The sequence below is a fragment of the Acomys russatus genome, chromosome X, assembly GCF_903995435.1.
Source record: "Acomys russatus chromosome X, mAcoRus1.1, whole genome shotgun sequence".
In the NCBI taxonomy this organism is placed as follows: domain Eukaryota; kingdom Metazoa; phylum Chordata; class Mammalia; order Rodentia; family Muridae; genus Acomys; species Acomys russatus.
This window is the reverse complement of record NC_067169.1, coordinates 32,837,792-32,862,625: the sequence shown is the minus strand read 5'-3', so window position 1 is coordinate 32,862,625 and position 24,834 is coordinate 32,837,792. Positions and strand designations below refer to the sequence as shown.

The following is a 24,834-nucleotide window of genomic DNA, read 5'->3' as shown; positions in this document are numbered from 1 at the left end:
TGTGCCTCTCTTCATTTGTGCTTCTGGCTGGAGCTAGCAGGGAACTGCTGGCGGAGTCTATTAGCGCTCTGTTCTGCTCTCAGTTTCTTCTGGAGAAGATGGCTTCTAAAAGTTCATTAGAAAGAACTGAGCCTCAGGGGGATAAATAGTAAGGTCTGAAAGGCATACCAAACAGATCAAGCTCGAGTGGCAAACTGGACATGGTCAGTAGTGGAGGTGGGGGCAGGACACAGTCCTCAGCAACACCTCTAACATCTTCAGTGCTGAGGTTTCTCCCAGACTGAGCAGTAACCGTTTGGGGAAGTTCCCCTTACCCCTTTCTCATTGTCCTTAACTCTTGCTAAAGGTCCCGTGGGTTGATTTGTTTTGTGGCTTCAGCTGGAGCCAGAACTGTGTGCTAGATAATGACTTTGAACAGAAGAGATGTACACCATTTCTGGGCTTGATCATTCAAAACCTCCCAGGAGCCTTGGTTTTTCTCTTTTCCACTATGTTTAGGAGCTAAGTATTGCAGGATTATACCAAGTTTTGTTACACCAAACAGAATTTTTACTGTATTAAAATATTCCTATTTCTATATATGTTATCTACTCTAGTGTTGCCTAGCTTAATGCATACCATTACTCATCCTGCCTGCTCATTAAATCATGCATCTTTTTACTCAAAATTTCAGCTTTCTTTCATTCATGAACTATTAACTATGCACCACATGCTTAACACTGAATTTCAGTATGAATAAATATTGGGATCTTCCTCTTGAGTAACTTGAAATCTAGGTTAGATGATGGATATAAAACAAAGAATGTAATAACTATGTGTCAGAAGTACATACTAGGTACATAAGACCATGTTGTCTACAGAGAAATAAATACTCAGACGCCTTTCTCTTTAGAAAATGAAGCTCTATTCTATTTTAGTACCAATCTATCTCAGACTCCACTCAGGCAGTTTACCAGTACATACTTGATCATTGATGAAAAAAATGTTTTAGTTTTACTCTTTCCTTTCAATCACTCTAAATCATTCCCATCAGAATGAGCTGTGCAGGAGAAACCACTTGCAAGCCTTTTCTCATTTTATTCTTGCCCCCAAGACTCCCTTCCTTATTTATCGAAGTTTTCTCTCAGCATTGCTCCACTTGACAGTGACATCATTAGTCTGTGAACCCATTGGTCTATAGCATTAATGCATTCAACAGCTTATATGAAGAATCTTGTAAGAACTTAGCAAGGGAAACAAGAGAAATAGAAAATATAAATAGTCCTATATTTTATAAAGAAATAGAATTGGTGATCAAAACTCTTTCTATAAAGACAATTCTAGATCCAGATGGTTTCATCACTAAGGAACAATATCCAAATATTAAAGGAAGCAATGCTACCAACTCATACAAATTCTTTTAGTGACCAGAAAAGGAACAAATGCTTTCCAACAAAAATGTACAAAACCTCAATAACTCTAATATCAAAACCTGATGAAGGTCATCACCAAAATGACTACAGCTAATATCATATCATACTCAATGGTAAAACACTGATTTTTTTTCTAAGATGGAAAATAATTCAAAACATCTACTCTTATCAGTGTAAGAAAACATGAAATGAAGATAGAAAAGAAAGTCATTATTATTCAGACACTCAAAGTAAGTTAAAATTTGCACAGAACCTATAAAACATTGCTAAATTAAAAAGTGAATTTAGAAATGTATAACTTTGTTAACTTTGTATGGGATATAAGATCAATATATAAGAATCAAACAGCTGGGTGTAGTGGTGACACATACACATAATCTTAGCATTTGAAGAGTAAAGGCAGAGGAATCACTGCAAATTCAAGGACAATATATTCTATATAGCAAATTCTAGACCTGCTGTCCACACAAAAAGATATACATGTCAGTGTGCATGTGTGTGTGCATTTGTGTGTATGCATGTATAATGAAATATTAGAGGATGAAATAAAGAATACAATTTATAGTAACAGAATAGTTAGAGATAAATTTTACAAAAAGTGTGTAAGTTTTCTAAACTAAACACTTTCATAATTGATAAGGTAAATTAAAGAACTATATGATGGAGAACATACCATATTCAGGGATTGAAAGAATAATACTGTTATATGTCTTCATTTATCCTAAATTCAGTGGATTTGAGTGACTCAGAACAATGCCAGTCAAAAATTCCATCATGGCTTTTTAAAATACATATTTTATTACTTCTTTGAGAATTTTGTAGACATCATCCCCCAACTGCTCCCAGATGCCTCCATCTCCTTATTCACCCAACTTTATCTCCTCTTTAAAAAATATTACAAGTGCAATTTGTACTGTCCAAATACTTTTGAGTGTGAAGTCTATTCTGGAGCATAGTTGACCTACCAGGGGTCATACCCTTGAAGAAAATTGATTCCTTATCTCCAAACAGCTATCAATTAGCAATAGCTCCTCAGATAGGAATGGAACTTTGTGTCTGCCTCTCCTCCTTTGTGCCAGAATTTTGTCTATCTTGAGCTTGTGCAGGTCTTGTGTCATCATTTTTAAAGTAGTTGACAAGATGACTCTAAAAGGTGTATGAAAATGCATAGGTTATAGAATAGCTAAAATAATTTTGCAGGAAATTGACATTGAAGGGTCTATACTACTTGATTTCAAGACCTAGTATAATTCTGCACAAGCTAAGATTTGGTTATGGCAAAGGGTGTGTGTGTGTGTGTGTGTGTGTGTGTGTGTGTGTGTGTGTTTGTGTGTGTGTGTGTGTGTGTGTGTGTGTAGATGCAGAACCAAACATAGACATGGGGGGGGGGCAGGACTTTTTAAGCAAGTTGTTTTATAACAACTAAAGAGATATAAAAAAAATTAATTTTAACCTCTCCACTCACTCCATATATAAGAATTAGAGGATAATAGACCTAAGCATAAAAGCTAGAATCATAAAATTTCTAGAAGAAAATGCCTGAGAAAAGCTTTGTGAACTTAAACGATGCAGATTTTTCTGATAGGGCTTAGTAAGATCTAACCATAAAATAAAATACTGGTGAATTCGACTTTGACAAATTAAACATTTCTACTCTTCAAGAGATGTTCCAGGTTCAGAATGTGGTACAGTAGTAGAAAACTTGCCAATCACACTTTTTTTTTAACCTTATAGGTACTAAGCAATTTCACTCAGGTACTGACACAAGAAAAAAATAGAAATCAATAAAAAGATTTACACAAGAATATTCTTATTAATGTTATTAACAGCCTCAAACTTGAAACACCACAAGAGAAAAGGAAAAACAAGCTGTGATACTCATATATTTGGTGGGGTCAGTAGGTGAGGGAGACACTGCAGCAAGTTTTCTCCTACTGCCTAGGCTGGCCTGGTCCTTTCTACACAGTCACAGTTGTCCTCTGAACCATTTTGTTTCAGCTTTTCTGGTGCTGGGACTACACCTGGCAGAAATGTGTTATCTTCTTACAGCGGATTATTTCTTTGCAACAGAAAACCAAATTACTGCTATATATTGCAATGTGGGTTAATTCCAAAAATACAATCCTGAATCAACGATGCCAGGTCTTTTCTTAAAATCATTCTAGTGATTCAACTTATAAAACTTTGAACAGGAAAATCTAATCTATGTGACAAAAGTCTCAATAATGGGCTGGCAAACACAGTGAGAGACTGACTGGAAAGGAGTATTGAGACTTCAGAGTCATAGAAATGTACTATACTTTCAGATGTGTATATCAAATCTCATATAGCATTTAAAACTTGTGTGCGACTCAAATCATATTATCCTCTTCTCCCTTAATAATATTATGCTGAGAACTACAATATTGTATTATCATTTATTATTTTCTTACATTGTAATGCATTTTAAACTTTCTTGGTTCCCTCAGGTAGAACTTGAGGACCCTATTGTTTGTTGGTTAGCAGACAGATTACTTGGTGAGTAATAATGGAAAATAAAATTATTTATGTAACATCAGAAAATATCCACTATTTCTAGTCCTCTGAGAGTCAACTCCATTGCAAACATGCCTCCTTATTACCAGTGAACATCAATAACCCAAAGCCATCTATATTTTATTTATAATAAATGAAGAGGTAAGAAAATAAGAGTAAGCTTTTGTCTCTTAGATTTTGACATAATGCCAAGTAAGTGTTACTGTATTTATGAACTCCAGTGAGGCCGACTAAGAGACATCTGATGAATCTCCTTTTCATTCATAAAACCCTGCTCATAACTTTCATCACTTTTACCCTCCTAGAATAATAGCAGAGAAATGGTACTTGATGGGCCAGCATTATCAGATGCTATTGGAAAGGTCTAGATAAGAGTGCTGAACCACCTATTAGTATTCTGCATGCAAACCCTTCTCTATAACCCAGAGTCATCTGTATCCTGGCAACCCTCAAATTTTCATTCTCATTGAATTGGTAGATCTTTATCAAAATATAATTACAGCCTTAATTTGAAAGATAAATTTTGATTGCCAGTGCCATGCCCAAAGGAAGAAATAATCAGGTGGAAGAGTGCTTAGGCACAATTGTTAACCATACAATCAATGTCATAAATCACCCATTTCTTAAACACGCGTGCATGTGAGCACGCACACGCACGCACACACACACACACACACACATACACACACACCACTACCATTGCCCCCACCACCATCAACAACAACAAAATATATCACAACTTTGGGGGAAGTTTTAAGGTATAGAGTAATCAGTAGGAAAATCCTGATTTAATCTTTGCTTATCTTCTCATGTTGTGATCCAAGTGCCACTCATGTGTTCCTACATGGAGGCATTTGGTGAAGGTCCAAGCCATGTGCTTTGCTTCTATACATGCACACAGTGGCCTAACTCTGGTGAGAAAATAGTTTAGCTTACAGAATATCATAAGTCAAGTTCTCTGGAAATAGAGTTTGATACAGACATTAGTATGGGAGAAATTTGCTAGGAAATGCTCTTTGGGTCAACACCTGCAAAGAAACTGAATTAAACAAGGCTAGACACTAAAAGAGGTTGGGTTGTGATACAGTCCTAACAAAATCTTGGACCAGTGATCCAGGAAACATGGGAGTGTTTGGAAGTGAGCTAGTTCTGCAGAGTTCTCCTAAACTGAGGCAAAGTGATCAGACCTTTATAGACTTGTTCTGACCAGTCATCATTTGGGAAAGGGCATGATCGTGGGTAAGGTGATCTTCTTCAACACAGAAAAATTCTTAGAAAATAACTCAGCTGTGACCTACTAGCTATCTGCATTCATGTCTGATGAATGAGTGACTGAGGTATAGGCGCTTGAGTCTTGATGAAGAGAGTGAAATTGGATAGTAGCCCTTGCATTGACTGTAGTGACTCTAGAATAAGGGGCAGTGGGGGGAAGGACACTCTGAATTTGATCACACAAATTAAACCAAGAAATCAGCTCTATGCCCTGAGGCAGAAAGGACATCCAAAATGCAAGCTAAGTTCCCTTACAATATATGATTTGCTCTGGAAGATCAGAAATAGTCCTGCCTTCTTATTCAATTGGTGCATTCCCAATGTTTAAAACTGTAATTTTCTGGAAATCTGGTACTGTTATCTCTTTTCACTGCTAAAGTGGCCAAGAACATGAGACTACATAGGTCATAGGACTAGGGGAAATGTACAACTACTATCCTGCTAAAGGAATGTAGCAGTAAAATGACTCCTATTGACATACTGCTATACCCAAAGATTAGTGCATCATTCAACCATCATCACAGAAGCTTCTTCTTGCTATATATGAGAATTAACACAAGACCCACATTAACATAAGACCCACAACTGGACAATGGAGAGGGAAAGAGGGAGAGGGAGAGGGAGAGGGAGAGGGAGAGGGAGAGGGAGAGAGAGAGAGAGAGAGAGAGAGAGAGAGAGAGAGAGAGAGAGAGAGAGAGCGAGAGAGAGAGAGAGAGAGAGAGAAGGAGAGAACCCAAATTTGGAGTACTCATCTCTAGGTGGGATGTCTTCAGCAATCCTCTCCCATCAAGACTCAGGGATCTATATAGAAGAGGAGGTTGGAAAACTGAAAACCAACAATTGTGGAAGATGCCAGGAAAACAGTGATTTTCAGCCACAATAGGGCTGCTATACAGATGAACTCACAGAGACTGTGACAGCATATACAAACCTGCAGAAGTTCAAACCAGACAAAAATCCCAACATAGAGAAGGTGAAGTGTATAGAAAATCCCACCCCTAACCAAGAAATTATTTGCAATCCATACCTGCCAGGAAAAGGAAAATCATTTTTCTTCAATGGTGTCTCATATCAACCACACTGCATGGCAGGACCCATGACCAAGAGTAGTTGCCCAACACAAAACAGACACTATTTTTTGTATGCACTTTTGTTTTGTCTTGATGGGGTTTGTTTGCTTGTTTTGACTTTCATTTATTTGCTTTATTGTTTTTGAGTAAGAGTAAAAGAACATGACGTTGGGTGCGTAGGGATATGCGGAAGATCTGGGAAGAGATGAGAGAAGGAAAAGAATATGACCAAAATAGATTGTATGAAAAAATCTTTTAAAAACTATGTATTTAATGTATACGTGTGTGCCTAGATGTATACATGTGTACTCCATGTGTGCAGCTATCTAACAAGTCAGGGGAGGACATTGGGTCCCCTGGAAGTGGCGTTACAGTTTATTATGACTCTTTTCTATATATACATGCTAGGAACTGAACCCAGGTCCTCTACAAGAGCATCGAGAGTTCTTAACCTCCAAGGCATCTCTCTAAGCCCCTGCTGTGTCTTTTAAGATGGATGCCTCTGAGACACTACAAGAGAGGAGGCAAGAGAGCAGAAGTCACACACTTCAGTTCCTTTCTTCAGGCTTCTGTGCTCCTTTAGGGTATAAATGGTTCATTAGTTTGGGGATGAAGAAAGAACCAAGCATGTATAATAGCCTTGCTTCACTGAGTAGAACGAATGGATTTTATTTTACATACTTGGCAATATACAGTAAACTCTTCCTGAGACCTTTGGGAAGCCCTGAATTTGTAAATCCAGAGGTTTCACCTCTTTGGCAGTCTGTTTCCATGCCTCTGGTATTTATGACCTCAATTAATTCATTCTCCTGGGATTTTCTTCTTTCCATTGGCAAAACTAGCTGTGGGCTCAATCAGAAGGCCTGGCAGCTTTTACCTCTCTGTTCTTGGGGACCCTGAGCTGTCAGGTAAGTCATCCAGCTACCCTGCAGGAGAATCAAGTAAAGAGGGAGAATCCCTGAAAGTGCACAGAGAAAGGGACAGAAGCATAGTCAGCTGAGCATCTCATGTGAATCTATCCCTCAGATGACATGCCATCTGACCTACCACTGGCAAGCCCAGCGAAAGCAGCTAGCTGAGTTCATCCCAGACTACAGAATTCAACATCAACAGATGAGTAGCTATTGCTTAAACTAGTAAGGCTTGGGGTGAGTTCTCACACCCCAATAGAAAGAAGAACTCCAAATAGTAGCAATCTCAAGGTCAAGTACCCACCTCACCATGTCCACTCATTACCTTTCAACATCACAGCAATCTTTTCTCATTCAGTGGCACTTCTCACAAGTAAACAAACTTGGAGTTCTTTCACAAGTTGCTACCTACACAATGGCAGTCAAAACTGGTAAAAGGAGGGAGGAAGGAAGGAAGGAAGGAAGGAAGGAAGGAAGGAAGGAAGGAAGGATGACAGAGGGAGGGAGGGGGAAGGGTGGATAGATGGAGGGAGGGAGGAAGGGAGAGAGGGAAGTAGGCAGGAAGGCTGGCCTCAATAGGCTGCTAGAGGCTGGAGGTTTGGGGTTAAGCTTCTTCAATAACTAAGTTGCTCAATACTTTGTGTTAATTTCATAGGCTTAGAGCACAAACCATTAGTTCAGCAAGATTACAAATGACTCCCTGCCATCCATTCTCAAGGTCACTCACCAAAAGATGAGACTAAGAATGTTAATTCTTGAGTATCATGGTCTGTGCCAATTATATATCCCAGAAAGGACTGGACAAAAAATCCAACAGATCAGAGAAGACACATAGTAAAATAAGCCAACATTTGTCCCACTCAGAATCAAGCTTTAGATCTGTCACTTATTAACCAGGAAATCTCTGGCAAGCCACTCAGTCTTTTATGCCACCATTTCCTCAACATAAAATGGGAGTAATAACACTTCTTATTTCTAAGATTATTGTGAGGATTGAATGAACTAATATATGTATAGAGCATAGATTAATGCCTGGTTATTCTTTGCCTGACTGTAAATGATTACACTGTAGGAATTGGGAAGAAATGTACATGGATTTTAAATCATATAAATAGCTCTTTTAGTGACTACACACTAGGAAAGGATGCCAGCTTTCAGAAACTATATCCTATATAATTGCTCTCTTAAGAAGGCAGGGTCAGCATGGCATGGTGGAAAGAATGTGAGCCAAGAAATGTGAATCTAGGTTGTTACTCCAGCCCTGCTTTAAAGTAGCTGCATGATGCAGGGATGCAGGAAAAGTTATCTAGAAGATGTGACTAAAAAGAGACTAGAGCAGATAATCCCTCTAAGAAGAGCTTTTCCTTTCTACACCTTTGCAAATCAATTTGAGGTAGGAAGGGGAGAGTAGAATTGCCATCAATCTTAAGATGGAAACCTTCACTGAATTTGGTCAAACTCAAAACTCCAAAGCAGAGGTGAAGGGGGTGAGGGGGCTCCTTAATGCAAGAAAATATATTAGTCATGCACAGACTGCACACAGACTCTCCTTACTAGGCCCTTGGCAGTTAGATGTGGCCATGTGATTGAGTTCTGGCCATAAACTTGGATGAAGCCTGCTCCTTCCAGGGCAATCTTCCACAATCTCAATTTCTTCTGTTCTTTGGGCAAAGGACTCATCAGGGACTCCATGTCTCCAGAGAATGGGAAAGCCACAAGAGGGGACATGATTAGGCTGTTTATCACAGCAAACCAAAGAGCTGATTAGACTATATTTATATAAAATGTTGTGTTATCTGTCTGAGATTTAGGGTTTATATGTTGTCTGAGATTTAGGGTTTATATGTTGCCTTCCTCAAATAATATGCTTTTTATCGGCCCCTAGTTAATTGCTAATTCAGATTTTGATTTCGAGAGGAAACTGACCTTCGACCTAAGACCTAAGATCAAGAGATCATTGACATCTTATTTGTTACAGATTGAGCCCAACACATGGTATAGACTTGGGAAATTTGAATCCCAACTCTTGGGTTTCTAAGTTTCTACATCAAAGCCTCTACTCCTCTAAGCTGGCCAAAGTAGGCTGCCCATACCCTGGGTCACTGGGCTGCATTTAATCACCAGTGGTCTTATGTGTTTCTTCAGGGAGTTAAACGTGAGAGCAATGCTTAAGAGGTACCAGTTGCTATTTGCAAGACTCTAGTAGGAAACCAGAAGAAGGATGGATTTCTCAGGTGTTCTGTTGTCTGGTCTCATCCTCTAGATCAAGACTGATATCTTAATATTTCCCAAGGATTATAGTTGTGACCTACAGAAAATAAAGGTATAGAATCAACATTCACTTTGAAAGAAAAGAGAAAATGTCTGAGAGGTTCAGGCTCCAACCCAGAGACAGTGCTGTATATTCACACCTTTGCTTTTTAATTTGCTTCTTTTGCCGTGCACACATGGCCATTTATATTTTTCAGCAATTACCAGAGAATTATTGCAAAAAATTTCCCATTGTCCAACCAAGTCGGGAATACAGAGTCCATTTTATTTAAAACTGGAATTTTCCACCCTTGCACCAAAGAAAAGTGAGCATGAGAGAAATCGAGGCTTTTGAAAATAAATAATGGGAGAGGCCCAGCAGGGTCACAAGATCTAGGAATCCTAGAAGATCTTGGACCTGGACTTCCTATTATCTGCTGCCGTTAAAGAAAATTCCTCAGCCCTTCCCTGAATCCCTTCCATGTGGCCCCTGCCCCATTAGCTGAAGGCAGCCTCCCTCAGAAAGGCTGAGTACCTCTGCCATACCAGCAAAGGAAGGAGTGGTATCCTAGCTACACTAGGAAGCTGGTATGATTTACGTGTTACCTGGACCCCTTGATCCCCCTATATTCGAAGCCCAACTCCTTTAAGGTGGGGGGAGTGGCCTGCTGGCTCCTGAAACACAGAGTAGGAAGCCCCATGTATAGTACTGGGTGCAACTCAGAGGGAATGTAAAACCCAAATGTCCACGGTGGGGGCAGGGATGGGATTCCTTTCCAGGTTCCCATCCTCCAATCCTGCAGCCCAGTTGCTCTGGGTCTCCCACGGGAAGGGATGAGGCTCGGCAGATTTCCTCCCCTTTCACACAGACCAGCACTCCTGTCTCCCAGCCTTGACCTCAGCCTGGAGCTTGTGTGGCTCCACTCTCAGGTTATCTGGCAGTTCAAGTTTGGCTCTCACCAGGAAACTGGGAAGGGAGACAACCCCTACGCCATCACCCCCACCCCACCCCCACCCCGGCCTCTGGAATGGTGGGGTCAAAGCAAGCTGCATCTCCAGCCGCAGGGCTATTTTTAGATGCTGTTATCTTTGCCTTGCTCCCATGCAGCTGTGAAAAACAAACTGGTGACCGAGGGGCACACAACTGCAAAAAAAAAAAAAAAAAAAAAAAAAAAACATAAAACAAGAGCGTCCAAACTCAAGAGCATACCACGCTATGACAGAACACTATTCCACAATGGCCAGGTCTGCCCAGCCTTCCCTTGAGGGGGACCAGGAGGGCTTTGCTCTTTTACTGCAAACATATTCCTGCCTTGGTCCAGCTTTGGCTCACCAGCCAGCAAGGCTAATCAGCCATGCAGCCAGCCATACTTATGGCCATGCATGGTGACCTCTTGGGACAGGTATGCCAAGGGAACAGAACCGATGGGGTTAACTCTGCCACAAACTGAAAAGCTCCAGCTCCCTCAATATTTTCCTCCAGCCCATCCTAACAGTTCCTTTGCCTTCCAGCATCACAGCTCTATGACAGTGAAACCCCGATACAGCATAATGTCACCCAACATTAAGTAGCAAGGCAGAAAAACAGGAGAGAACCCCGAGCGGGATCCCTGACTTCTCCCAGCGGTAGAACACCCTCCCCCAAGGCCAAGCCTCAGGGCTCTCTTCCACTCACAGTTCCCTCAAGTCCCCATGCCCTCCTCGGGCTGCCCAACACCAGACACTGCAGCCTTTGCAGACCCCTCCACCCAGCTGATAAGGGTCTGGACAGCAGCTTGGAAGAGTGGCGCCCCGCCCCAAAACCCAAGATAGGGTCGGGGTGGGGGGGGAGGAGGCGGCAAACTTCAAAGCTGTAGCTGCAATATGCTTTTTAAAAAATAATAAATGTCCCTGAAAACCAACACTGTTCTATTTGTTCCGCCAAGCTATGTATGGTCCACCTTGACCGCCCGCTCACCCACACTCAGCTCTGCCAAGGGGATCAGCCTCTCTCAGACCTCAGCCATGGGGATTTCCTCTCCAGCTAGCACGCGACTGGGCTGCGGTCCATGCTTCCTCCACCCCCAAGTTCACCCACACCCCAGAGGTGGTAAAAATTAGTTTAAGATCATGTCAATTGCCCATACCCCTTCCTCCCAAGCTGGTCCCCTCTCAAACACACCCGCATGGCCTGGGCTGCGAGACGTGGAGCATCCCGGGGGGTTGCGGTGGGGTGCCGCGCCGAGGTTAGCTTCCCCGGGTGTCCTTTCAGGCTCGGGCTCGGCCCTGGGCAAGCCGCCCGTGCATCTTTCGCCAGGTGCAGAAATCCTACCGCCCGTGCGCCCTGGGCGCGCCGCCGGGCCCCGTGCCGGCTCCCCGGGAATGCGGCCGTCAGGTGAGGTAGGCATGCGTGCCGGCTCCGCAGCGAAGCAGCAGCTGGCTGGGGCGCTGGGCTGGGGATCTGCCTCTTCTCCCTCTTCCCGCAAAGGAGAGGCCTCTCTCGGGGGCGTGGGGGGATGTTTCCAGCGCCTTGGTGCGTTACAACCGCATCGCCCCCTTCCTTTTTTCTTTTATCTTAGTTTCTCCTTCAGATGCAAGAGAGATCACAGGAATCCATACCCAGCTCCAGTCTAACTCGGTCCAGAAGCAGAGAGAGAATTATGAATGGATGCTGCCTTCTGATGAGGAAGTCGACTGGGGAGGTCTCTGCGCACGGCGCGCTCCACCAAAGCAGGGGCATTGGCCCCACCACTGCTTCAATGCTGCAGGCTGAGCCACCTAATTGACCACTGGGAAATCAGGTGCCGGGAGACTTGGGCGGGACGTAGCCCCGGGGCCACGCTGGGATGAGTGCCTGGCCGGCGCAGACAGCTTCGATTTACAGCCCAGTGAATGGAGAGGACTGCGGCAGCCAAACCTCCCGGGCAGCAGGCAAGGCTGCACCAATGCTCCGCAGACAACCGCCCGGCTCCGCGAACATCTCCAGTCTTCTCTGGGCTGGAGAGAACCAAGCTAGAAAGAATCTGTCCCCTGCTGCCAGCCGCAGTGATCTGCAGGTCTCAGCCCCCAGCTCGAAATTCGGCGGCGCGCGGGAGCCGGCCTGTGCGCTTCCACGAGCTGGGGGGGTTGCAGAGGATCCCGGATCCGGATTTCTTGTACCTGTGTGATAGCGCGACTGCTGTGACTGCGCGTTACCCATACCCAGAGTAGCGGCAGACTCCACATCACCAACAGGCTGGACCCACCACGGCTGCTCAGCACCGCACCCCCGTGGCTCCCCTCTCACATCCCAGTCCCCAGCCTCTGGCCATAGCAGAATTGGAGATGCCAACCATTGCAAACCCTCCTTCTGGGGCAAAAGGACTGGAGATCAGCTACGGCATGTGCTGGCATGTAACAGGGGTAAAGAGGGGCAGGGAAAAAAATGTGACATTGCATCCCCTCCCCCCATTCATCTCTGGACTCCGAAGCCTCACATCTAGACACAACTCACTCTTCCCCTGGCTTAAACACACTGCAAGGACAATGCCTTTGCAGCCATGTATTAATCTCCAGGGAAGGATGATTTACTAGACCAGCTCTGAGGTTGAATCAGGATTAAAAACCATAACACCGTGTGCCCATGCCTTAGGCCGGCAGGTTCTATATATAACAAGCCAGTGCAGAAGGCAGAGTCATTTAGGGCCACTTAAAACAACGCTTATGAGATACAATCTAATATATAGCAAGGAGGAATCTAGTGAATGAAATTATCCAAAGATGCCTTGTGGAATGCCCGGTCTTGCTCATTTGTCTTGAGGCTTTTGAAACTCATTTAGGGGAAACTTGACTATTTTCTGACTGGGCTATTTGAAAATGGGAAGGCTGATGCCCTGGGCAGATTTGCATATATGAGCAAGATTGGTGTCCACGAGGCCTTTAACTCCTACATAACTCAAAATTGTGGTGAGGCATATATTTTGCCAAGGTCACAAGAAATCACAGGGTATGCAGGAGCACTGAGTAAAGAATATTTCCTAATTGGCATTACTATGAATTAATGATTGTGGTCACATGAAGAATCACATTGAGCTCAAGTTAGTCTATGTTGGCAGCACTCCTCCAACCTTGCTCATGCCAATAGGCTTGGAGGGCCTCCAGCAGTCAGCAAGGACGGGAAATCTGGCTGGAGTTCCCACGGAAGGCAGTGTGTTGGCAAGGAAGATGGGGCAAGAGAAGGTGTAGCCATTTTCCCAGTGGGCCATGAATCAGAAAGCTTAAACCGTGAGTAGGCAAAGGAAGAGGTGACCAGAGAGGAAGAGAGAGGTGAGTCAGAGAAGCAGGTCATGACGGGTACAGGTCCCACATCAGAAGCTAGGTAATGACAGAATTACAGGATCACAATGTGATCAAGAATGTCAATGTCACATGTCATAGAGACATTAGTGAGGAGGGAAGAAGACCTGGATCTGGGAAGCTTTGGAAAAGTCTGGGGAGTAGTCATAGGAGGGTTGAGATGGGTAGAAGAATGGCAAAATTTACTTGTTTGTTTAACTCTTCTACTTAAAGAACTTTCAAGAAGCAGAATCAACCAATGAGGGCATCAGAAATGATATCCACAGGTCCCCACCCAAACTTGCTGCGTCACACTGAGGATGAGGCTCAGTGGCCATTTATCTTAATGCTGGCAAGCTCTAAGACCAACTTCAGTGTGAGGGAGGCTCTATCCTGTGTGAGCTCCAACTTCCCAGGTGTTGAGAAATGTCTGCCCTCTACAGTAATTCCAGGCAAGATTGCAGGTAGCTGATGGCCAAGTCACTAGTCACACGGTCCAAGCAGATGAACTTCTTGCTCTAGGTTTTCAAGGCTGCTCCATCAAGGGATAACCGTGATAACAAGGAGTGCAGAACTATAAACCGTGATGAAAACAGCCAATTCTTTGTCCCTTCATATTGAAATGTCCAATACTTAGGTGGTCCTTAATAGTGGTGATGGAATTAATATGACCAGATTACTTAAATTTGAACAATGTTTTAGCAAGCCCTATGGAGTAAAGAAAACAAATGCAAGTTTTGAGCTCAGAAAGGCCTGTGTTTGAATCTTAGTATCTATATCCATTAGCCTATGTGGCTTTGGGAACATTCTTTCACTTCTTCAACACTTGGTTTCTTTGCTTATGAAATGAATATAAGAATATCTAGGGGCTGGAGAGATGGCTCAGAGGTTAAGAGCACTGTCTGCTCTTCCAAAGGTCCTGAGTTCAATTCCCAGCAACCACATGGTAGCTCACAACCATCTATAATAAGATCTGGTGCCCTCTTCTGGCATGCAGGTGTACATGCAGGCAGAACACTGTATATACAATAAATAAATACATCTTAAGAAAAAGAATATCTAATTCAGAGGATGCTAAGAGAGTAAATAAAACAACTGTTACAAAGCATGATGTTGGTGCCTACCATATAACAAAAGCTCAGTGAAGTTGGGTCCTCCCTACCTCTGTTTGAGGGCTTCACACACAGTGTTCCCTCCTGGGGTTCCCATGTCCTGGGCTGTGGTTAGGATTCCTGAACTTTCCTACGGCTCCATGGTTCAAATGGAAGCACTTGCTGTGAAGTATACTAGAAGAGAAAGAGCAGAGACTGATCCCTGATCCCCTTGGGAACTAATATTTTAAGAACTTAGTTTATACCCAAGTCCATGTGGGTGCCAAACTTATTTTTTATTGGAAGCCAAGGATACCAGGTCTCAAAAGAAACAATTACAAACGTTTTCTCCCTTAGGCTCATGAAGATCTACCACAAGGACTAACAAATTTGATCTGCAAAGGGCCAGACATTTAGGCATTGCAAGGCATGTGGTCTCTGCTAAAATCACTGTTGTCTGCTGTGGTAGCTCAAAAGCAGCCCTAAGAAATGCACATGTTCCAATAAATGTTTGTGTTAGCCACAAAAACCAGGGAGCAGGTGGGATTTAGCCATGGGCCCTAGTGTGTGAATCTCTGACTGACAATTTGGCTCAAACACAATTCTTCCTTTATACTGGTACTGTTAAACCCAGGAGAGGTATGGTCCTTTCTCCAGCATGAGGTTGGAAACAGAAGAGGAACTGGCCAATGGAACACTGGTAAAAGTGATGTGTGTCTCCAGGCATGACTCATAAAACTCCTACTCATTCCCAACTATATTCTTCTCTGCTGGCTGAACAGAGACTCCATGGTGGCGCTGGATCCCCAAGATGGGTAGACAAATGGCTATACAGCGACCTGCATTAGATTTAGCTTTGAGAACTAAGCCACTGAAATGTTGGAGATTTTATTCCAGATTTTGCCTACCTTGAGGATTTCATTTTCCTATCTCTTTAATCGGGCAATAGAAAACACAATTTAATGCTTTGCTGATTACTTAGGGTCTTTATTAAGAAGGCTTATTATTGGTCTCTATGGTAACACAGTTCGAAGACACTTTTTGGAATTCCAAGCTCGCTTTTTGATATTTAGTTTTCAGCTGTCATTCCTCTCACCCTCCTTCTAGCTCCTTTCCTATAGTTGGAATTCACAGTGTGCCCAGTTCACCTCTCTCTCTCTCTCTTCCATCATACACACTCCTTCCTTATGTTTACCTGGAGCTACTCACTGGCTTCAATCTCTTTGGCTCCAAAACATACCCATAGCCCTGTGACATCTGTCCACTAAAAAACTAATCGTCTGAGCAAGAGCCTTCAGGATGAAAGGCATGGGCTCTCTGACAACTATTTACAGCCTTGAAAAGCATCATTCTGAGTAAGCTTTCACTTATTTCCAGGCTCAGGGCTGTGTTCCAGAAATCTAAAGTAGTTAGAAGCTCAGCAACTCTGAGAAGAGCAGGCAATTCTGCATTGTCTAGCCTATGCATTTTCAAAGCTTTAATTCTTCTACCAGCTATGTTGGGGGATTCCACAGTATAGACTCTACTTTTGTCCCTTGACATTCATGGACTCTTTGATTTCTGAAATACTGCTTCTCTCTACCTGTTGGGATATCCATTTTTAAAATTTACCATTTCCACTTAATTGAGTATTTCATTGATGCCAACAGATTTTAGTTGGCACCTATTTTGTAGGAGCTGGGAAAATGGATTGCAAAATGCTACATAGTTTTATCTAGTTCCAGAGGTGGTATTTTATTCGTATTTACAAAGAATTTACCAAGAAAACTCAGCCATGTGTTAGACCTGCAGTTTGAATTATATTGAATGTCGAGAATATGGTCTCTCTCAGCATGAAATGGAAATCTAAAGAGAAACTGGTGAGGCCAGACCAAGGAGAAGGAGAGTGCGGGGAGTCTGCCAAGGAAGTCTAAGTACCTTGACAGTCTAATTTTCAGTGTACAGCTGTTAAAAGATAAAAAAGGATTCAATTTAAAGATCCTCTGCTTTTTCACCTAAAAAAGGGTAGAGATCATTTACAAGGTTTTCTCTAGGTCTTCCATTCTATTACTCTGTGAGAACTGAAACCCAAATTCCTTCCAAAGGAGTTTCCAATTCACTTCTCTCCACTTCTACAGAGTGTTCATAATTGACAACTACCTAGAAACACCAGTGTCTATAAAGACAGAAATATGCTGAGATCTGGGTAAACTTTTCACCCCAAAATGGCCTTGTTGGTGACCAGGGGGTCCCAATTCCAGCTCTACTTCTTTCCCACCTTATCCACCTATTCTTTCTGTTTGACTAGATTTATTTTTCAGCCTTATTCTCTTTGGCTCTAAAATGTATTAAGACCCAATGATGTTTTGCTGCTGAGGTTTACTTCCCTGAAGCTATTGGGTGTCTCCTCCCATAGATATGAATGTGGCTAAAGTTTGCTTCTCATCTATTCTAGTAGCAGCCAATAGAACTGCTGCTACCCTTGCTCATGAGAGATCACCAAAATATAAAAATGGATCGCTCATTCATAAAGAACTGTTTTTTATGTGTACATATTTTATACAAAACACTTTTTTGTTTTGCAGAACTGGGGGTTGAGCCCTGGGCCTCACACATGCTAGTTAAGTGCTCTACCACTGATCTTTATCACAACAAATGCAAACTAATTTCAGAGTACAAATACCTAAGTTAGTATCTAAATGGCTGCCTGAATAAATTTTCTCTCTCCAAATTCTCCAAACCATCTGGCATAAACTACTGTATTGTGACCTGTTAAAATAAGTAACAGCTGTGATAATCCCTCTGGATTTATAGTAAGCTATAAAACTTTGCATATACTGGCAATGCATATAAAATAATAAATAAAACTATTATAATTCTGTGCTGTTTTCGTGGGAATTATGATGATTTAGCCAAAATGGAGCCCTATGGACTGCATCAGAGCAGAAGTATTAAGCAGAGGTTTTATCCAACCTGGCTTCCTCTAGTCCCAAAAGACTTAAGCTTGCTAGTTGGAACTCCTGATTATTGTCCAAAACCTTCTCCAATACAAATGCAATGCACCCTTTCTAAAAGAATATGGTTTCCAGAGGCTTTCCCAAAATCCTACTATTTCAAAGAGTTTTTTATGACAGCGGGTTCCCCAAATATTCCACAGTATATCCATTCAGAGCATACAGAAGAAGAAGAAGAAGAAGAAGAAGAAGAAGAAGAAGAAGAAGAAGAAGAAGAAGAAGAAGAAGAAGAAGAAGAAAAGAAGGAAAGAAAAAAACAAAGTATGCACAAGTCAAAAATATAAAATAATTTATAGCACAAAAATCTACGAATTTTTTAGTAGTTGTTAACTGTAAGTTATGTTTGCAAACACTGCCAAGATTCCAGGTTAAAAAATATTTTATCAAAGTCATCTCTCAAAGATTGTAAGATTCTAAGTAAAGGACCATTACCACGCTCACTACACATGGATTCACAAATGTAAGGAGATAAGGAAAGAAACTAGCATAGAATGACATGACTAACATGAGATGGCTTTTACTAGGTCCTGGGCATTACACCATAATCTTTTTTAAAAAAGATTTTTTATTATTATGTATACAGTGTTCTGCCTGCATGTACACCTGCAGGTCAGAAGAGGGCATTAGATCACATTATAGATGGTTATGAGCCACCATGTGGTTGCTGGGAATTGAACTCAGGACCTCTGGAAGAACAGTCAGTGCTCTTAACCCCTGAGCCATCTCTCCAGCCCCCCATAACCTTATTTAGTCCTCACAACAGCATTATGCCTTATGAAGTATCATTTCTGTTTTATGGTTGAGGAAAATTGATGCTCAGAGAAATTAAGTCATTTGCCCAAGGGCACCCAGACTAGGTAGCAATGCAGAGTCTAAATTTAGTTCTATATGACTTCCAAGTTTATATTCTTTTCTCTTTACTTTTTTTTTTTTTTTTTTTTTTTTGAATGGCTGTCCATTCTGCTATGGCCCACGGAAATTTCATGGGCAGTTCATTGCCGTGGCCATGAGAAATTTCCACATCTTTTTTCCCAGTTTGAATTCAAGCAGAGATTCATTATTATTGGAAAATTTTGAGAGTCATTTTGATGTACATGTATAAAAACTTGAAGACAAGTTATTTGGTTATTATGGTAGATTTCTGAAACAGCCACAGTACTTTTCAGTTTTTCCCATCAACAAATGGAATCTATTTCTGAGCAAATGAAGCTCATGACTTCATTTGACCCAAAGAGTGCAATAGAAATGATTTTGCACACATTCTAAGCCTGGACCACATAAGCCTTAGAATGGCTGCTAACTATAGTTGCGGATCACACTTGCTCCATCTCTATAAAGGGGAGCCAGGATAAGCCTCCTGAATGATGAGACACTTGTGGCCTAGCACCAGCCCCCACCCAACCCCCTGTTGCCACTTGCCTTGGCTCACAGCCTGCTAGCCACCAGACAATCTTCCTGTCAGGACAAATGGCTAATTGCCATGTTTATTAGCATACCAAAGTGTTTGTTGGGCCTCTGGGCTCAGTACCTGTGGCTCCTCTGAGTGCTTCTCACCCTCCCCCCACACCCTCCCCTAAATCTCTCCAGCCCTGGGGCTTCACTTCCCTTCCCCCCAGGCTCTCTTTCATATATAAATATATAGCCTGGCCATTTTGGCCATGCACTTTCTTGGCTCTTCTCTTGGCTCCTATCTTGGTTCCCTTGGCACTGTCAAGATCTTCTTGGCCTTCTCTCCTCTTCCTGTTTCACTCTCCCCACATCTCTCTCTCTCTCTCTCCTTGCATGGCCTGGTTCATTCTACCAGCCATGTTTAGTCCTCTACTTTCTCTCCCTGCTCTGGCCCTTTCCAGATGCCTTGGGCTGTATTCTTCCTCATATCTACAATAAGGAGAAGAACTTCAACTATATCTTGAAGCAGTCATGTCCTCATTTTCACTCACTACCTATTAAGTATTGGGGTGATAGGTTATGTGGAAAAAGCTAACTGATACAAAATTTCGAAAATAGATTCCTGGTCATATATTTAAACCAATACTAATGTTGAAATTGTCAGTTTGAACATGTGACAATGATAAAAAAAATGCCTTATAAAACAAATCTTTCTTTTTGTCATAGCTCAGAATCTTTACCTCACCTCAATATGGCTGGTGAATGTTCAAGTTCAGACACAGTTCCAGAAGTTGACCTCTCTCCTCTGATCCTAGGCTTGTCAGACTGATGTTGAATTATATAGTTTGAGGTAAAGAATCAGCAAGGCGAGGGGGCCAGAACCACCCCCAAGAAATAATTGGGGAATGGAAAGAACAGAACAGATTATATGTTTAAAGCCTGCAAATGCCAAAGCATAACCCAGACAACTACAGATGTAATGCTGTGAAACAAGAAAAACTACAGGGTTTTTTTTTCCTTCAGAATTTGATGTCAGCTTTGTATTCTGCAGGCATAGCCGTGGTTGTCTTCTAAAAGAGACAAGGTATACAGAAACACAGAAGGGAGAGAGGGAAAGAGATGGCCACCCTCCCTTTCCTACACACTTTGGAAACTTATAGATGGAAATGCTCGAAAGGAAGGAAGGAATAATTATAAGCTAAATTAGGGCCAAATTGAATTATCTCAGAAAGGAAGAAATAATGGCTACAACTAAGTACCTCGAGCCGCGATTCTCAGCCTTAGTTGCATGTTAGAATTTCAACACAGTGAAAGCAACTCCCAAGTCTGAACTCTTAATCATGATGTTAATTACCAACTTTATTTAAGAGGAAAAATGTTCAGCATTTGGAGCTCCCATCAGTTTCAGCAAAAAGCTATTTCTTCTAAAGAAAAGGCTAGTGGGTAATGGATTAGTTGATACTCAACTATCTTAATGTGTGGGTGCTTGCTCTATGTTTTTTTACCAATATGGGAGCCTTTGAACTTTGAATGGTTTCATTTGTCTCTACCTAAGTGCCCTCTAGTTAAACATACAAATAATTATACAGGCAGTATTTTATCTGTACATCGAAGGCGGTTTTCATTTAGCATTTATGATACTGCAAGAATTCATTAATTTAGTTCATTTTTCTACTCCAGGAAAGAATAAAAAAATGAAAAAGGGGAGTCCCTTTCAGTTAACTCTGGCATAGTTTTAGAAGGAAGTGCAAAAAGAAAATCAGAGAAAAGAAAATGCAGACAATTTTTCTGCATTTGCAATTAAATGGGTATTCTGTCTTTCCCCCCAAAGAAGGCAGTTTACCCAAGAAACTTCCTGAATTTGAAGAATCTTGACTCCAACAGCATTTGCAGCCTTTCTTAGTTCGAGCCCTGAACTTGTTTCCCTACTGTCTAGAAACTAGCTAGATGGACTATGTCTTAAAGCACTCTGGAGTGGCAACAGATTACATTGATAGGCAGGTGTGAAGAGGGCATGCTGTGTTTGGGAAATGTGAGCAACTTTGCATAACTGAAGAATATAGTGGATGCAAAGAGGTTCTATGATGCATGTATTATTATTATGAAATGCAGAAAAAGGCATTAAGGGGGAAAATGTTGAGTCCAAGAGTTCTTCCACCAAACAACAAGAGGTGCTGTTAGTTCAGGAGAGATTCAGGACTACCCAGAAACAGGAGACCCTTGTGAAATTTGAGGAGGCAAGATGGTGGCATAAAGGTGATTGATTGTGGAAAGGAGATACAGTTTTTGTTGTTGCAAGAACTTCAAGAATAGCTGCAGTCATACCATCTACTATTGTTTTCTTTTTCCACAGAGACAATATAATCCCTCCCAGAGTGCTGAAGTTAAAAAACAAGAAGCTGTCTTCTTTCTTATCACTGAAAACACCATCTCTTTAGTCAGCCAGCCTGTCCAAGCAAGTGTGGGAAACTCTGCATGGTAACTTCTTGACCTGCCACAACCTCCAGCACTTGTTAATCTATCACCTTTTATGATCTCACAAGACATTTACAACCTTCTCCTAGGAAATAAATGTTTGAACAATATGTCATTGATAAACAATGCTGATTAACAAATATATCAGTTGCATTTAGTCAAGTTTATTAGCAAAAAGTTCTGGAGTCATGAAAGAAACTGAAGAATGTAACAGGCCTTACACAGCCTCTTCCCTTTTCTCAATACACAGGACACCATTCATCCTGTCTTTATCTCAGGGATACCTCTTTTTAGTTCACAGTCTCACATTTAGTAGAGGTCATCTCTCCTGCTCAGTTTTCCAACTCTTACAAATTAGATCTAAGCACCTTTCTGCCCCAGGTGCTCTTCAAACAGATTGTAGCATAGACTACAACACATCTGTGAACTTTTAATTGTATTGAGTATTTTCACTTGTGTAACACTGCCCCCACATTTAGTTTGGAACTGTGATTTTCAGATCTCTATTGGCAATGTGTGACAAGCAAAGGATTTGGGGTGGTTCTACATTCTGGCTCTGCAATATCTTAACCTGATCTATGGAACAACAATAGTAATTATACCTGCATTAGAGGGCTGTGATCAAGATCACCTATGACTGGAGTTTCTATCACTGTGGTAAAACACCATGACCAAAAGCAACTTGGGGAGGAAAGGGTTTATGCCATTTTACAATTTGTAGACCATAATCCAGGGAAGTCTGGGCAAAAACACATGGAAGGGAGCTGATTACTGCCTTGCTTACCATGGTATACTCAGCCTGCTTTCTTATAATAGCACCCAAGATTATCAGCTCAGGGATGGCCCCACCCATAGTAAACTGGGCCCTCTCATATCAATCCCTAATTTTAAAACAGGCCTACAGGCCTGCCTATAGGCCAACCCAATGGAAACAATTTGTCAGTTAAGATTCCCTCTTCTCAGATGCCCCAAGCTTGTGTCAAGTTGACAAAAAACAAACAAACAACAAAAAAACCAACTAGCTAGCACAGTCTCCCATCTTAGATGACAAACTTTTTGTTCGTTTGTTTGTTTTTGTTTTTCAAACAAGGTTTCTCTATGTAGCCTTGGCTGTCCTGGACTCGCTTTGTAGACCAGGCTGGCCTCGAACTCACAGCAATCCACCTGCCCCTGCCTCCCGAGTGCTGAGATTAAATTCATGTGCCACCACACCAGGCTAGAAGACAAACTTTAAGAGAAGTACGTTTCCACTGTTTCTTTCCCCAAATATCTCTCCTTTGTGACATAAATAAAAATCACTGGAGGATGCACAGATTAAAAGAAAAAATGATAACTGGAGTGAACGTGTTTCAAAGTTATTAAAATAAGATGTAGACTACAAAATCTAGTCCAGGGGGCAGCCAAGGCTACACACAGAAACCCTATCTGGAAAAAATAAGTTGTGGAAAACAAAGGCCCAAGTGAAATGACAGAACAAGTTACTGGCTTGATATCTACACCTTCAGCCAAACACACATCCACAAGTGAAATTGCAAGCCAATATATGAGATGTTGCATTGAGAAACAGAGTGGGGTTAAAAAAAATCTTCTGATATGTGGTTAGGTCTGCTTTCATTTTGCCAGAGGTATGCTGATAATAACCAAAGTGTGCCAAGACATAAAACATGAGAACCATCCTCAGAAAATAATAGGATACGATTAAAGGCAAGGAAGTCAGAGAAAAAGAAATCTTTAATTACTCATAATGATGATAATATCATTTCTTCAGGAAGGACCCTGAAGGTTTTACTCATGGACTTTTAGCACTTCCCAATTTTACAAAAGCCAGCCATCCCTACCATGGCAATTCACATAATCCATATCATGTTCTAAGCACTGTGCTGTGTGTTTTACTTTCATTATTTCACTCTAGCTTCACAATTCTGTAAAGCTTGGAAGAAGACAAAGCTTAGAGGTAATAACCATAGGATGATTTTCCCACCTAACAGAGTATGTATGTATACACATACACACACATACACACACACACACACACACACACACACACACACACACACACACACACACATATATATATGTTCAAATATCATGTCTTTTGGGAGGTTTCTTTTCCTTTTCACCTCCTCTATTCTATATTGACTTTGTTCTTTCCCCAATTGATTTGAAATTTAGAGGTGTTTTTTTCTACTTTGTTTTAAAAAGTAGATATTCCTGGAGACTTAATTATACACCAGTTTGGTTCTTCTATTTTTTGATACAGTGCAGGATGAGTTGGGTTCCTCAGCTTTGACCCAAATATGGGGGAACATGGAAGGCAAATTCTGTACCCACAGACATTATCTAGGCACAGACATTTATCAAATTGCAAGGAATTAGATACTTTGTCCTTTGCCAAGTTTTAGATTTCATACCTATTTTCTGCTTGATATGTTGGACCAAGGGCAAAAAAAATGTCATTGACCTACAGAGAGCTGCAGCTACCAGAATGTTGTTCAACAGAAGAGGAAGTCAGTGGGATTTTGTTGTTGTTGGTTGTTTTATTTTTTTCTTATTATTGAAGTCAAACCTTTCCATTCTTATATGAATCAAGGCTGCACCTTATCTAGCAGATATTTCTTCTGAGTCCATCAGTGGCTAGGCCTGCCACCCTCCTATAAAAGCAGAATAGACAAAGAGAGGCAGAAGGCAATTTGGCAGCCAAGAACATTTTTACCAGGCAGAAAATGGAGTGACTTTTAGCTTATCTGCTGTCACCTTGTTAATGTGATCATTGTTCTTCAAAATAAAATCTCTTCTTCTTACCCACAGTGTCTTTCCTGTTAAAAAAAAAGAAAGAAAGAAAGAAAAAAAGAAATAGGAAAGAAGCAACAGCAACTAAAAACCCAGAGGAGGTACCAAAAAGGGAAAAATAAAAGCTTAATCAGAAAACACTGCAAACCAACATATTTCCAAGGAAATAAACACTCAACACACAATTATCTTAATTCTCCCTGGTGGCCATTTTGATTACTTTCTGAGATAGGCATGGGAAGCACTGGAAACTCATGGCCCTTGTCATCAACCTTGATTTTCAGAATTCTTCAATCTTCCAAGTTAAGGCCTTTGTGGCTGTTGATGTGTGCCCCTGGCCCATTTTCATGTAC

General features: G+C 41.6%; 1 protein-coding gene across 3 annotated transcripts in view; it reads right to left on the bottom strand.

Moving 5' to 3' along the window:
• Window positions 1–24,834, bottom strand: part of Nhs (NHS actin remodeling regulator) — a 328,579-nt gene that overhangs the window by 60,026 nt on the left and 243,719 nt on the right. The window contains exon 1 of one of the 3 annotated variants that reach the window (XM_051142315.1): window positions 11,612–12,590. The exons of the other annotated variants lie outside the window; for them this stretch is intronic. Coding sequence (XP_050998272.1) covers window positions 11,612–11,837 — 226 coding nt within the window. The 5' untranslated portion in view covers window positions 11,838–12,590. Of the gene's footprint in view, window positions 1–11,611; window positions 12,591–24,834 lie in introns of those variants that run through there. 3 annotated transcript variants of the gene reach the window in all.